This window comes from Rhinolophus hipposideros (genome assembly GCF_964194185.1).
Source record: "Rhinolophus hipposideros genome assembly, chromosome: 18".
NCBI classification, from domain to species: Eukaryota; Metazoa; Chordata; class Mammalia; order Chiroptera; family Rhinolophidae; genus Rhinolophus; species Rhinolophus hipposideros.
The window spans coordinates 50,615,427-50,630,871 of NC_138064.1; the positions used below are offsets into that span (position 1 = coordinate 50,615,427).

Below are 15,445 nucleotides of genomic sequence, written 5' to 3' on the forward strand. Positions count from 1 at the left end.
AGTAAGGTTTGGTGATAGTAAATGAACTGAGGAAAAACACCATGATACTCTGTGATTCCCAAAGGTGTCACATAACGGACAGATGTTATAAACCAGGTTATCCATGGCGAGAACAAGGGAGTAGGAATGGATAAAGCAGTGAGACTGTAGAAAAAACAATAGCAAAAAAGAAAACCAATGGAGAAAGAACAGAATGTTGACAGAATAATGGTAAATAAGATCACCAAGGAAGAGTGAAAAATGCAGCTAATAGAAGAAAAAAAATGAGGGCAGTATCAGATCCTCAGATTACATGAATAAAACAGAACAAGGGAACGAGGGGAATAAAAGAGAATTTTACTCTGCCTTTCTAAAATGAAGTGCAAAGTTACTGGATTTCCTAGGAAAATAACCCAAAGAGGAGAAAAGGCTATACATATAAAATAATTCACAGCAGTAGTACCTACAATTGTGAGAAGCCTAAAACAATCTACATATCTATCTAAAAGCAGATCACTTTTGAATAATCTATGGAAACCACGTGGAAAATAAAATAAAATAATGTTTTGTGTATCCTTCTCATAAAGCTAGAAAATCACTAAGTTTTCGTCAAAACCTGAATTTCCTGAACAAGCACTGCTATTAGAACAACAGCTTATAGGTTTGGGTTCCTTACGTTTAACAATAGCAAACTGCAAGAACTCAATAAATGCTAGGTGTCTTCCTGTTCTCTATTAAAAGAAATAAGTTTGAATTCTAAAGAGTTAAGAAGTGATTATACCCTGCAATACGAGTGAGAATAAATCACTTGAACAGTAGTTTAGATTTGTATATTTTTAACTGGATCTCTTATTTGAAAGCCCTTTAGTATTTTTTCCCTTCTCTCTCATATCAGCTTATTTTCTCAGAATTCACTCTTGAAAATTGTCCACTTATAAAAACAAAATGAATTAACAAAGTACAAAGAAATGCAAAGTGAGAACCTACCTGAAGCCTTGCTAGTTGTGCAGTACGGGCTACTATTTTATTATATGGCTCAACAATTTTTGCTTTCATCCTAAAGGAAAAATGAAGAGAGGAGTGACAGTGAAATCATCTTCAAAGCATCAACAGAGAAAAATCCTCCCGTGCCATTTATTCACAAAATGAACAACAGTACCTATCAACAGCTCCCTGTAAAGCCCCAATTCTTGTCTGCATCATCTGAAGGACACCTAGGAAAACGGAACAGCTTACATTACTTTACAAATGTACCAGGGCGCAAATTAGGTAAAAAATTAAAAGAGAAAAATATAGTTTTACATATACACATACATAGACAAATGTCAATTTTTTTCCTGCCACCATTGTAATCGAAGCAGCTAGTGTCTTTATCAGCACTATTATAAAAGCCTCTAACTATCTCCCCCTCCAATCTTTGCTCCTCTAAGGAGTGGAGAGTGACTGCTTAATGGGTACAGGGTTTCCATTTGGGGTGATGAAAAATTCTGGAACTAGATAGTGATGGTTTCCCAACACTGTAAATGTAATTAACGCCACTGAATTATATACTTTTAAAATGGATAAAATGGTAAATTTCATGTTAATGTGTATTGTATTATAATTCCAAAAAAAAAGAAGCCTCGATGATTTTTTAAAGTGAAAATTATATCATAACATTGTTCTGCTAAAACCTTTCTATGGTTTCCCCCTCGCTCCTATGTTAGAACTGAAGTCCACAGCTTGGTCTACAAGGCTCTACATGATCTGGAAATGGTGTATCTCTGCCAGGTATGGTCTCTCCAATCCCCAAACCCACTGCCAGGCTCCAAGTGGATGAACTACTATTAGTTCAAACCTTAGCTTAACATAAACAATCATTAACAGATCCCTGAACTAGTTTAGATTCTCCTGTTATTTTCTTCTACAGCATACATTTCCTTCAAGGCACTAATTACATTAGGTAATTACATATCCATTTATATATCTGTTTAATGTTTTACTCTCTTACTAGACTATAAATTCCTGGCTGTTAGGGAAAGTATCTTTTTCATTCATCATTGTGTGGCCAGAGCCTAACACAAATACTTCCTATGGAAAGTAGTCAACAAATATTTGTTATTTAACTATATGCTAGATAAATAATAAACATGGGCGGCAAGTATATTATTGCCTTTACTCTCCATATCTACATGATAAAAATCGCTTTACAAAATTGTACAAATATTTTCATATGGATCTCAAATTTTACTATTTTATGTGCCTAAAAATGGACTTTCCAATGTTACAGATTTATTTTGAAATCCATTCACTAAAACTCAGTTTCTATATCAACTGGCATAGTTATAGTTTTGAAATATATTGCTCTAAATAAATTAAATATAAAATGTCAATATATTAGATGAAATAATATTAGAACTAATAAACATTTCTATCAGCATACAAATATGCTTTAATATGGCTCAGTCCAATAGAAACCTCTCTGGCCTCAAGCAGTCTCATTTTTCAGCTGGTTTTATGGTTCATTGACCTTAAACCTCTGAGAATGGACTGACCTTACTTGTTATCATCACTTCCTTCATCGTGTTCTCTCCACAAGGTAATCTCAATAGGCTTTTCATATACACTCCATCAAAACAATCTTATCAAAGTCACCAGAAATCTCCAAGATGCCAAATTTGATTGTCCATTGTCGGTTCTGTCTTTACCTTGTCTGAACTCTCAGAAATTCATGACAGAGTTAACCTACTCCCTCTCTATTTTTTCTCCGGGATTCCAAGTCATCACATTCCTCCTCTGTTAGATCTCCACATGCTGGAGTACTCCAACATTTGATCCTCAGCCATCTTCATCTCTCATCTACAATCTCTCTTAGGAATTTCATTTAATCCCAATGTTTTAATTATTTGTTCAATAAAGTACTGATTTTATACATACATGCATCCACTTATATACACATATATACATATGTCTATATAGATTTTCTTTATATCTGCATATTTATGTACACACAGACACATACACACACACACAACACACACACACACACACACACACACACACATCTTTAGCCCTGAACCCTCTTATTTCAAATTCAAGACACCCACAATAACTTCTCCCCACCCTGACCCATCAAAATCATAATATTCTCCAGTCTAACCCATCTCAGTTACTCAGACCATCATCTAACCAATTTTCCAGACTAAAATCTTACGGAATCATTCGTGGTGACTTTTTCCCTCAGCATTTTCGTCTCCCATCAACAAATCCTATCAGCTCTGCCCCATTTTATCCCATCCATTTCACTCTCTTTACTTCCACCACTCTAATTCAACTTCTACTACTCTTTTGATAGCTTCTAAATTGGTACCCCCGATTCTACTCTTGCTTTCCTATAGGACCACCAGGGGACACGTTTAAGAGCATTAATCTTATCACACTATACCCCTAATTCAAAACCTGCAATGATTTACCATTACATTTAGAATGAAAATCTGAAGTTTCCTATTTGTACATTTTTTGTCTACTTCTCCACCTAGAAAGATCCACAGGAATAGTGACTTTGTGTACTGTTCACAGGTGCCTGATACCTCCATTACTAGCTCTCAATTACTATTTGATTGAGTGAACAAATGAATGAATGAGGATATCTCTTTCTATAAAACAAGCTTAATTAAGCACTCCGTAAGGACAGGGCCTCTGTCTACTGTTACAACTGCCTGGAACCTCGCAAATTTTCACCTAATATTTAAATGAATAAATGAACAATAATGAATAGGGGGTAACTTTTAATAAAATAGGCTTAATAAATATATCTCCAAACTACTTATACAACAAAATTTAAAATAGACAGGAAAAAAGCAGATGAAGTAGAAGTTGGGATAATATTCTTTTCCAAACATATACTATACTTACTTTTCCGCAACTCAAAAGAACATGCTATAAGTGGTTAAAAATACACAATGCTAAAATGAATACTAACCAATTCATACTTTGACTTTGTATGTTCAAATAATCTGGAAAATACTTTTAGATTATCACAGGAATTCAGAGAAGCCACCCTTTGTACTGTATACACTCATTCAACGAATAGTGATTCTAACTCAGTCCAAGAGTATATTTTAAATGTTGTAATCACTGAAAAGCATTCTGGGAAAAGCAAGCCCATGACAGAACTAAACGCATAGAAGAAAATCACAATGAAAAGTATTTCAGTTGTGATGATTCATACATACACATATACATTCATATGCATACTTAGTATTCATATTCATACTAAGTAGTACATTGATTCTGATTCCTCACGGGTTTACAAATGAAACAATCATTTATCATTTGTTTAAAAAAATTACCGTTAAAACAATATTATTTACTTGCTTCCAGAAGCACATAAAAAACAATTAGAGATTAAAAAACATAATTAATTTCCAATGCTAAGTCAGTACTTAAGAGCCTTTTAATTTTCCCAAGAACAATCTGACATATACCATAAATATTAAAATAAGTCAAACTATTATTTCTGAAAATACTAAGATCTTCATCAAGATGTCTTAGAAACAGCATACATGCTGAGAATAATATACCTTTGAGTGCATAAGCAATACTGAGGGAAACATTAAAGAATATTGCATCACAAAAAGCAATATTCTTCCTCCTTAACAATTTGATCAACACAGGAAAACATCACTTAGCATTCTTTTGTGTGTTTTTTTTTTATTAGTTTTAGGTGCACAAAACAAAGTAATGGTTAGAGGTTTATCATTTATATCCCTCACACTGTGTCAACCCCCCACCCCCATCCACTATCCCTGACATCACACACAGCCAACATTTACTTAGCATTCTTTTGATGTGTAATGATTAATAACAGCAATCACAACACAAGTGATAATATAAAACATATTAACATTTCATATTTATGAGATATAGTTTAATCAAGAGAGAACAAAAAATTCATAGAAGATTTAGCCAAACAAAAATAAGAGGATTCATAAAAATAAAAAATGAATGTATTATTATTCTACTATCCATTTACTGTAAAGAGTTTCAAAATAAGCCAAAAATAAGAAAGAATTCAAGCTTACTTCCACAACTATCCACTCTGGTATTCTTGATGTTTTTGTTGTTTGAATTAACAGCCATAGAAGCACTAAATAAGTGCCAGAAATTGTTCTAAGCATTCTGCTAGCTCATTTAATCCTCAGAATGACACCATGTTAGTACATATAAATAGTCCTCCTTCATAAATAAAACTAAGGCACAGGAAGGTTAAGCAACTTGTCCAAAGTCACATGTGAGTACCTAGTGAATGGCAAAGCAAGGATTTGAACTCAGATAGTCAGATAGTTTAGCTCAGGAGTCAGCAAAGTTTTATTAAAGATTTGTTGGAACATAGCCACACACATTCAGTTATGTGTTTTCTGGCGCTTCCACTCTGCAATTAAGTTTAGTAGTTGCAACAGAGATGGTATGGTCTGCAAAGTCTAAAATATTTACTATTTGACCCTTAACAGAAAAAGTTTGTCAATGCTTGTTCTAACTCTATATAATCGGTAATAGTTAATGGAAATGTACCTTCCAAAGACTCAATCCCAGTTGCTTGTGCCAGTAAATCTTCATGTCTTGCAACAACCTAAAAATCAAAAATGAATAATCAGCATACCCTCTAAGTATTAGCTATTTTTCTTTGTAACCACAAGGTCTCTCTCCGTATAGGAAGGGGGCAAATACTAACATTAAAAAAAAAATGCAGATACAAAGGTGTGTTTGAGATGAGTTATTAGCAGGAACACAAACACTTATAGTTTGACATGGAGCCAAGGAAGACATAGGCTTTTCACTAGCCCTTTGCTTTCCTGATGGGACATGCGAGTGGAGTTATGCCAAAACCGAAAAACAAAAAACGGCTAATTCTTGCCACTCTAGTATATGTTTTCCCTTTAAAGAATGTTTTCCAATATCGGCTTCTCTTAGTTCTTGAACTTAATTCAGCATCATTAAGCCCACATTTCAATCTGGAAAGATAAGGCAGAATCAGTGCCACCTACCCCTGAACAGCACTCTTTGCTTCTAGTTTCCCAGTGTCACAGCAAATCCTCCTCCCTGCAGAGGTTGATGTTTTTATGAAAGTTAGGGCTGTGTGAATGGCCATTTAAAAAATTAAAAAGGTTGGGGCCAGCCAGGTGGCTCAGGCGGTTGGAGCTCCATGCTCCTAACTCCTAAGGCCGCTGGTTCGATTCCCACATGGGCCAGTGGGCTCTCAACCACAAGGTTGCCGGCTCAATTCCTCGACTCCCACAAGGGATGGTGGGCTGTGCCCCCTGCAACTAGCAACGGCAACTGGACCTGGAGCTGAGCAGCACCCTCCACAACTAAGATTGAAAGGACAACAACTTGACTTGGAAAAAAGTCCTGGGAGTACACACTGTTCCCCAATAAAGTCCTGTTCCCCTTTAAAAAAAAAAAAAAATTAAAAAGGTTAAGAGTGAAAGGCCACATGCAAGAGATTTTAGAAACATTAAGAAATTGTGTAAATCTTTAGAATAATACAAGAATCTTTATCATCGTGTCCCCTTTAGAGTTTCATGTTTAATCTGCAAACTAAAGCTCTTAATCCCCGCGGATTCATTCACTGGAACCCCTACATCCTCCACTCAGTCCTGTTTCAGATATCACTGTCATTCTATCAAGCACCTTTCTATCATATCCCTCTAAAATAAGTATCATTTTTGGTCTTCTATATCTCTTATCCTTAAGATTGCCATAAGACATCTGAATTTTCCCCCATCCACTAATATAGTCATCAATATGTCCAATCTAACAAGACTAACTTTTTTTTTTAATTCTTTATTCTTCTTTGTCCCTTATGATAAATACTTTGGAAAGGTTGAAAAGCCTAAAACTATAGTTTCATAAACTCCCATGTAGCCTATTGGTGAATTTCCAAGAGATTTGGAAGACAGAGGAGGAAAGCTATCTTCCCGTTACTGTTTTGGCCAGTAAGCGAGGTCCTGATCCCTGAGGATTTACAGACAGTTGAGCTAGCGGGTTACGCTAGAATTTAGTTCCGAGGCACCCATAGCAATAGCAGGGAGGTGACAGCAGGAGCTTCCGGGCCTCTGTGTCGCATCTATCCTAGATCCTTCAACTCAGTCCACTATCCTTCAACGATTACATAAGCACCCAATTCTCTGTATTAGTGTCCTGCTTTAAATACCTAAATCAGTTTCTGTTTCCCGTACTAAGCAACAACTAATACATACATTAGGACATCTTTTGTAATTTTAATCATCTCAATTAAATTTTAAATTACTTTTATTATATTTATGGGTGTGGTTAGCATTATCCCAATTTTTTTCTGCAGACAAATAATTATAGCAGGTTCAGATCTCAGAGACGACTTCTACCTCACACCCAAAACAACTGTAAGTCTCACTTGTCCCCTCTAAGAGATGTTAAATGAATTTCAACTTTTTATTAATTCCTGCAGAAAAGGTATTGCATGCAAGGAATAAGGAAAATACCAACCAAAAAAGGGCAGAAAGAATTTCAGGTGGTGATTCTTGCACAAAGCCACCCCGAGATCCCTAGGCAGAGTTAAGTGCATTCCCCCTGCTTCCAGAAGCACTTTGTACCATTCTATTTAAAATAGGTATCCCTTGCTTTCATTATTTCTGTATATATCTGCCACTGGTCTGTGAGTCCTTAAGGAGCCAGAGAAATGTGTTTATTTTTCTATCACATAGCCTAATGCAGAGCCTGACAATTAAGTGTTTTATCAATGTTTATCAATAAATATTGAACTCTAATTAGTCAGAATTTTAGACTTAAAGTCACCTTAGAAGTCATCCTAGTCCAAAACTAACCTGCTCTTGTAATTGATAACGTAAGACACACAAAAAATGTAAGTGGGCCGGCCCGGTGGCTCAGGCAGTTAGAGCTCCATGCTCCTAACTCTGAAGGCTGCCAGTTCAATTCTCACAGGGGCCAGTGGGCTCTCAACCACAAGGTTGCCGGTTCAACTCCTCGAGTCCCACAAGGGATGGTGAGCTCTGCCCCCTGCAACTAAGATTGAACCTTGAGCTGAGCTGCCTCCCGGATGGCTCAGTTGGTTGGAATGCGTCCTCTCAACCACCAGGTTGCCGGTTCAACTCCCGCAAAGAGATGGTAGGCTGTGCCCCCTGCAACTAACAACGGCAACTGGACCTGGAGCTGAGCTGCGCCCTCCACAACTAAGACTGAAAGGACAACAACTTGACTTGGAAAAAAGGCCTGGAAGTACACACTGTTCCCCAATAAAGTCCTGTTCCCCTTCCCCAATAAAATCTTTAAAAAAAAAAGTGATTATGTCTCATGTGATATCAGATCTGGTTTTCTTGGTAAACAGTCCATTTACTCATGAATTTGTTCATTCATTTAAATACTTATTAAGTGCCTACTCAGACAAAAGGCAATACTAGGAAGTATACCATAAAACCACCCAATAAAAATTACAGAACTATAGTAGAGGAAGGAAACTTCAAGATTTTCTACTACAGTCTCTTCTTATTCACTCCAACCCACTTGACAGATTTTTTAAAAAACAAAGCAAGACTCAAAGACATTAAGTAATACAAAAGGCAACAGAGCACAGCTGAGATTAGGACCCATTTCCTAACATCCTACATTGTGTTCTATCCACCACAAATTTATCAATGTTCTGTAATTGCAGCAAGTGTTACACTTTCTGGTCATGAAGTATGAATTGCCAATGTGAAGATCCCTATTTTTCTTATTCAAACCATTCTATTTCCAAATTCCATATTCTATTATCTTTATCAATGTCATCTTATTTTTTGCCCACCTATGTTCACTGCATGTCAGGGTGGTAAAAACAAAATATGAATAATAGGTTTTCGACAGATGGGTATACTAGTTTTTCAACAGAGTAGTTTACAGAAAACTTCAAAAATATACTTTGAAAAACAAACCATACTGGGAAGTTATACATTTGTTCATATCAATATGCATTTAGATTAAAAAATAAACGGATTATAAAAATGATAAATTATCGCTTTAGGCTGAATAATCCGTATGATCCAGAAGACTAGAAGTACCTGTAGGTGTAGTTCTTTATCCAATTGACTGATTCCTTGGGCAAGTTTTGCTAGTTGTTCAGCAATTACAGCTTGATGAATAGATTGGGAAGTGTAAGTCTTTACATCAAAGTCTTCATTTAAAAAATCACTATAACACTCTGGGGAAAGAAAATAAGGAAAACCCTTTATTAATTACACTGCATTAAACCACAGATATTAAACAAAATAATTATAATCACAGCTAATATATTTTGAAGTCTTTTCTATACACCAGAAAGTGTTGTAAATGAGAAGAGGAGGCAACAGCAGAAGAGAGTGCTAATATTCACTGGGAGCTTACTATGTGCCAGGCCCTGATCTGGGCACTTTCCAAGTATTATTAACTCATTCAATCCTCAAACAGCCCTGTTGGAACTATCATTTTCCCCACTGTACCAATGAAGACACAGGCCAAAACGTGGCATGCAACTTGTCCAATTTCACTGTCTGAGATTTGCCTCCTGGCAGTCTAGCTGCAGAACGCACACTCTGAACTACTATGCTACTCTGCTAAAAGCTAACTTTTATCAGTCAAAAGGAAAACACTGAGTAAAAGATTAAAAATTCATTACTCATCATAGCCTTCAATACAAGAAAACAAGGTCACTGACCAATGACAACAGGAAAATGGACTATATTGACTATCTCTGATATCTCTAGATCCATGCACAAATACTGTTATAATAAAGTGAATCTGGAATTTTAATAGAAATAGGCAAATACAAACTTACTGGTTATTGAAATTTAGGATTTATGGGTGAACAGTAAGTGGAAAGAGAAGCTATTCAAAATAGACCCTTAATAGACAAGAAAAATGATGCCAAATGTTAAGAAGATATCTTTCTGTATAGAAATCCACAAATCCATGAATGAAAGAAAAAATGGAGAGAATTATGAGTTAAAAATAGATATGTAGAAGTGAGCTCAAAGTAGGTATAAACCACTATTTCCTAACCATATGATAGATACAGGTAAGGCTGCTCTGACAGATTATGAAGCTAACAAGCAAAACAGAGTACTTATGGAACACTTCAATTGTCAGTATTACATATATGAGGTGTAATTAAAATCTACAGTGAATGCTGCTGCCAAGTGCCATCCAATGGAAAGGCAGAGATCTTCAATATAGTCTGCGGCACGTTGAACCTTAGTAACAGTGTGACAAGTTCAACTTGTTCGATGCATTCAGTCGGGTGTGAGCTACGGTTCAGAGAAGACGTGTTTTGAACTGTGCTGTAAATCATCCTCCATCATGACAACACTGTGTCACACATCGCTTCTGGTATACAGAAATTTCTGTCAAATAAAAACATTACGGTGTGTCCTCATCTACCTTATTCACTGGATCTGGCACCGTACGACTTCTGGCTCTTCCCCAAAGTCAAAATCATTCAGGACATCAAGGCAGCCACAACACTGCAACTAAAGACACTCACGAAAGAGAACTTCCAGAACTGCTTCAGAAAGTGGCAAGAATGATGGGATAAGTGTGTTCGAAGCGAGGGGGATTAATGGCAGTGTGTCTTTTACATAAATAAATTTTTTTAATTTAAATATTCATATTTTTTGATCACACCTTCTATGTAGTCTATATTATATATATAACTGTCTATATTATACACAGACACACACACACACACACACAACGTGTTCTATGAAGGCATGTTTACTATATATATAGTCTATATTATATATGTAACTGTCTATATTATATAGTGGGAGTGCCAAAAAGATGTATACAAGTGGACACTTTGGTCAACGTTGCTCAAGCAGTAGTTCGCCATGATCAGAAGTGCCTGAACCCTGAGGGTAACCACTTTGAGAACCACTTGTAATTGCAGAAGTCAAACGTGACCAGTATTCACCTTTTGTCATCAGTATATATTAATTATTACAATTTTAATCATTTCTTTTCCTTTCTTAACATGTGTGTAGGGCGGCTGGTTGGCTCAGTGGTTGGAGCACAGTGCTCATAACACCTAGGTCGCCAGTTCGATTCCCACATGGGCCAGTGAGCTGCGTCCTCCACAACTAGATGGAAAAAGACAACAACTTGCCTTGGAGCTGAGCTGCGCCCCACAACCAAATTGAAAACAACTTGACATGAAGGTGCTGGGTCCTGGAAAGATACACTGTTCCCCAATAGTCCCCAATTAAAAGAAATGTGTATACATACTTTTGGAACTATCTATATATAACTGTCTATATTACACACACACACACACACACACACACAGAGATACAGAGGGTGCCAAAAAAATGTATTCACATTTTAGGAAAGGAAAAAACTGTATTAATATATACCGATAACAGAAGACGACTACTAGTCTGGCGGTGGTCAGGTGGCTCAGGTGGTTGGAGTGCTGTGCTCCTAACAAGGAGGTCGCTAGTTCGAGTCCCACGTGGGCCAAAGAGCTGCGCCCTCTACAGCTAGATCTGCAAACAACCACTCGACCTGGAGCTGGGCTGCTGTGAGCGGCCTGCGGCCAGGGGGAGCTGCCATGGCTGCCATGGCTGCTGTGTGCTGCAGTGAGTGGCCGTGAGCATGGGGTGGCGGCCGGCAACTAACTGGCTCAGCTGGGGAGAGCACAAGGCTCATAATACCAACATGGCCTGTGAGCTGTGTCCTCCACAACTAGACTGAAAACAACAGCTTGACTCAGAGTTTGGGGGGGAGAGGAGAAAGGGGGGCAAAAAGATGAATACTAGTCATGTTTGACTTCTGCAATTACAAGAGGTGCTCAAAATGATTACTATCAATGTGCAGACACTTCTGATTACGGCGAACTACTGCTTGAGCAATGCTGACCAAAGTGTTAACATCACTTAAAATGTGTGTCCATTTTTTTGGCACTCCCATATATATAACTTGTGCGCCATGAGGGTACATTTAGTACCACATCTTAGAGCCTGAACAGTGCCGAACACGTGGCAAGTGCTCCCTACTGATTAAATTAATTTACTATATATCAACTGGAGCATCATTCTGCATTCTTGACTACTTTCAAACTAGAGTGGCGTGAAAGAAGGCAACTGCCACTGGGGCCTTAATCCTGAGAACCATTTCCTTCCAGTTTGCCAACTTGTTTTCAGAATTAAAGATCCTGCGAGGCAGACAAGTATATAAGGCCATTCCAAGAGGGAAGGTTTAGAGGCAGGAAACAGTATGGCATATTTTGAGAAATAATGGGAATACTAACATCAGTGTGTCTAGAGCACAGCATGAGTGTTGGGAAAAAAGGGTTAAGAATAATAGGAGTTGAGGTTCCAAAGGAAGTTTGGGGGGCAGTTTGAAAGGAGGCTGGTAAGACATCCAAATGTTCAGACTATACCCCATTTAAGGTTTTAAAGCCAAGAAAGAGCACTGTCAGCTTTGTTTCAGAACACTTTCTGGCAGCAGTACGGAGGAGCAGTGAAAGGGGATTAGTCACACAGGCGTTGTACAGCTAGCTGGTAGTGTGAGAGCTAACTTAAATTTCAGGAATTGTGTGAGCCAGTTGACAACACATGTAGGTATCTTAAAATTGATCACGGTGAGAGGATTTACACCATGGAAACTGGCATACACTGTAAAATCAGGGCTTTTCTTATTTTCCCAGAAAATTGGTTTACCAGCACATCTATGGAATAGAGCCACGGAGGCCAGTAAGGTGCTAAGTTAACAGCCCAAGGGACATGATGAAGGCCTAATATAGTGGCACAATGAATATGAAGGAAGTGACAGATTTGACAAATATTCAAACCCTGTAATGTGTAGGATTTAGAGTCAAGCTAAAAGTCGATGATTAGGTAGAACAAGAAGTAAAAGATGATTTCCAAGCTCCCTGACTAACCGACAGAGGGAATTCAGCTTTGGATTAAGCCAGACCACTAGCATCTCTGGATAAAGATGAACATGAACATGCCTCTACCTCCAAGGAACTCATAATCTACATGAGGAACAATCACACATCTAACTACTCACAGGTAATTAACGATAAGAAACTATGGGAGACAAAGGTTACGAGAGAGAAGTTAAAAAAACTCATTTCACTTTTTCCTATGTACAACCTGTATTACTGGCTTATATGTAGGTTTTTACATGTAGAACTACGAGTGCTCGTTCACTATCAAGGTAGAAATGTCCAGCAGACATCTGGTGCAGTAGTTCTATCGCTTAAGAGAAAGGTAAGGACCATATATATGTATATTTGTGGGCATAGATATTAACTTTGAAACCATGAAAAGAAGACCAGATGACTTAGGAAGAAATTTCAGAATGCACAAAAAAACAGAAATGGGGAAGATAAGACTTCAGACCCAAGAAAACACCAAAAATTTGGTGGTAGAAAGAGGGAATGACACCAATCAATACTGAACACTATGGAGTGTTCAGAGAGAAAGAAAGAGAAACAGGTGAGAATAGCAAAAACAAAAAGGGACAGTGTAAAGAAAGTAAATAGTAGTATAAAAGATCTTACAAAGACCAAACACAATGAAGGTTGAATCCTGGCCACCGGATGTGGCATTTGAGGACTAACTATCCTCAAAGAGAAAAGTCGTATAATGCTTCTCTTTTATAGTTTTCTCCTTCTTATAGGAGGCACATCAGGAACACCTCACACATTTTCAAACTATGCACCTGCACACCAACCCTATCCTGTATTGTTGGCAGATACCTGATATAGTACATCACCACTACTGATGGAAATGTTTAATTCTTTAGGAATGTTGCACGGGATGAGTGAGTGAACTATTGAATTAGGGGCAAACTGAAGACAAGCATCTTAAAGAAAATGGAAAAGAACACTTAGAAAATTAGGAATTTTTTTTCAAAGCATGTAACTCACAAGCCACATGAGGAAAAATATTTCAAGGAGTCAAAACCTTTTAACAAGTTCAAGTAAGATAAGGATCAAAAAAGTATCCATTTGGCCAGCCCAGTGGCTCAGGTGGTTAGAGCTCCGTGCTCCTAACGCCCAAGGCTGCCAGTTCGATTCCCACAGAGGCCAGTGGACTCTCAACCACAGGGTTGCCAGTTCGGACTCCTTGAGTTCCGCAAGGGATGGTGGGCTCCACCCCCTGCAACTAAGATTGAACCTGGCACCCTGGGCTGAGCTGCTGCTGAGCTCCCAGATGACTCAGTTGGTTGGAGCGCATCCTCTCAACCACAAGGTTGCCTGTTTGACTTCTCACTCCCCAACTCCCACAAGGGATGGTGGGCTGCGCCCCCTGCAACTAACAACGGCAACTGGACCTGGAGCTGAGCTGCGCCCTCCACAACTAAGACTGAAAAGACAATAACTTGACTTAGAAAAAATCCTGGAAGTACACACTGTTCCCCAATAAAGTCCTATTCCTCTTCCCCAATAAAATCTTAACAAAAAAAAATTCTTTAAAAATAAAAAAGTATCCATTTGATTTCTCCACAAGGAAGTCATTTGGAGACCTTGGCAACGTGACTTCAAAGGCATAGAACGAGGGTGACTGGGTCCTTGAGCAGACAGGAAGAAAATCCAAAGCACAAGAGGAGGGACTGTCCGCAGGAAGGAGAAACTCCATCCCTGACGTAATCACAAATATGAGAGGAAAAAAAAAGATGGTTGCAGGTTTAGCTTATAGGTTTGATGGCAAGAAATGGAGAAAGCTCACATCTGATGTATTCTCTCCCTCTCTTTCTAAGGGAAATTGAAAGTCATTTGTTAAACTTGAAGGGACAGGTTTGAAAAGAGTAAAATTAATTTAAATAATCACTATGGAAGATGGAAAAGAGAACTAACCAGGAAAATACAGAAGGCAGAATTATGGAATATTCACCCTTCAAAAACTGATTATAGTTCTGGAATGAATCCTACTGAAACATGTACCCTTGTTTGGCATGTGTTGTTTCTTCCACTTCTTCACCTGGAGAAATTTTATTTACACTTCAAAACCAACTCCTGTGGACTTTCCTGACACTCCCCTAACCACTCCCAGTTACCATCCTCCCCTGTACTACTGTTTCACTTTGTACACAATTCTACTGTTACCATTACAACCCTACATCACAGTGTCTACCTTTATAGCTCTACAAGAGTAGCTCTACTATATTGGTGAGCTACTTGGGTGGGAATTACACACACACCAGGAGCTCAAAACTTGGTTAAACTGAATTTAAATTAAAATGCAAAGATGCATTAGACAGAGGTCTTAACCTAGAGAATCTAACACAATCTAGTTCAGAAAACAGAATCATTAAGATTTGACAAAAGTATATAAACTACGAGCAGAAGGCAATAAAAAGCATAAAACAGTCAGAGAAAACAATTTAGAACTTTATTTCATTTGTTTATAACCTACTTTGGTCTACAAATGTGTGCATGTTTCTCACTGTAATGTTCGATTAAAAAACA

At 37.8% G+C, this 15,445-nt stretch overlaps 1 protein-coding gene across 3 annotated transcripts in view; it reads right to left on the reverse strand.

Moving 5' to 3' along the window:
- COG5 (component of oligomeric golgi complex 5) overlaps nt 1-15,445 on the reverse strand; it is a 326,514-nt gene that overhangs the window by 310,040 nt on the left and 1,029 nt on the right. For all 3 annotated transcript variants that reach the window (XM_081079882.1, XM_081079884.1, XM_081079883.1), the window contains exons 2-5: nt 9,054-9,193; nt 5,533-5,590; nt 1,139-1,193; nt 967-1,036 (exon numbers count right to left, since the gene is read on the reverse strand). In XM_081079882.1, the coding sequence (XP_080936008.1) occupies nt 967-1,036; nt 1,139-1,193; nt 5,533-5,590; nt 9,054-9,193 (323 nt within the window). The remainder of the gene's footprint in view (nt 1-966; nt 1,037-1,138; nt 1,194-5,532; nt 5,591-9,053; nt 9,194-15,445) is intronic.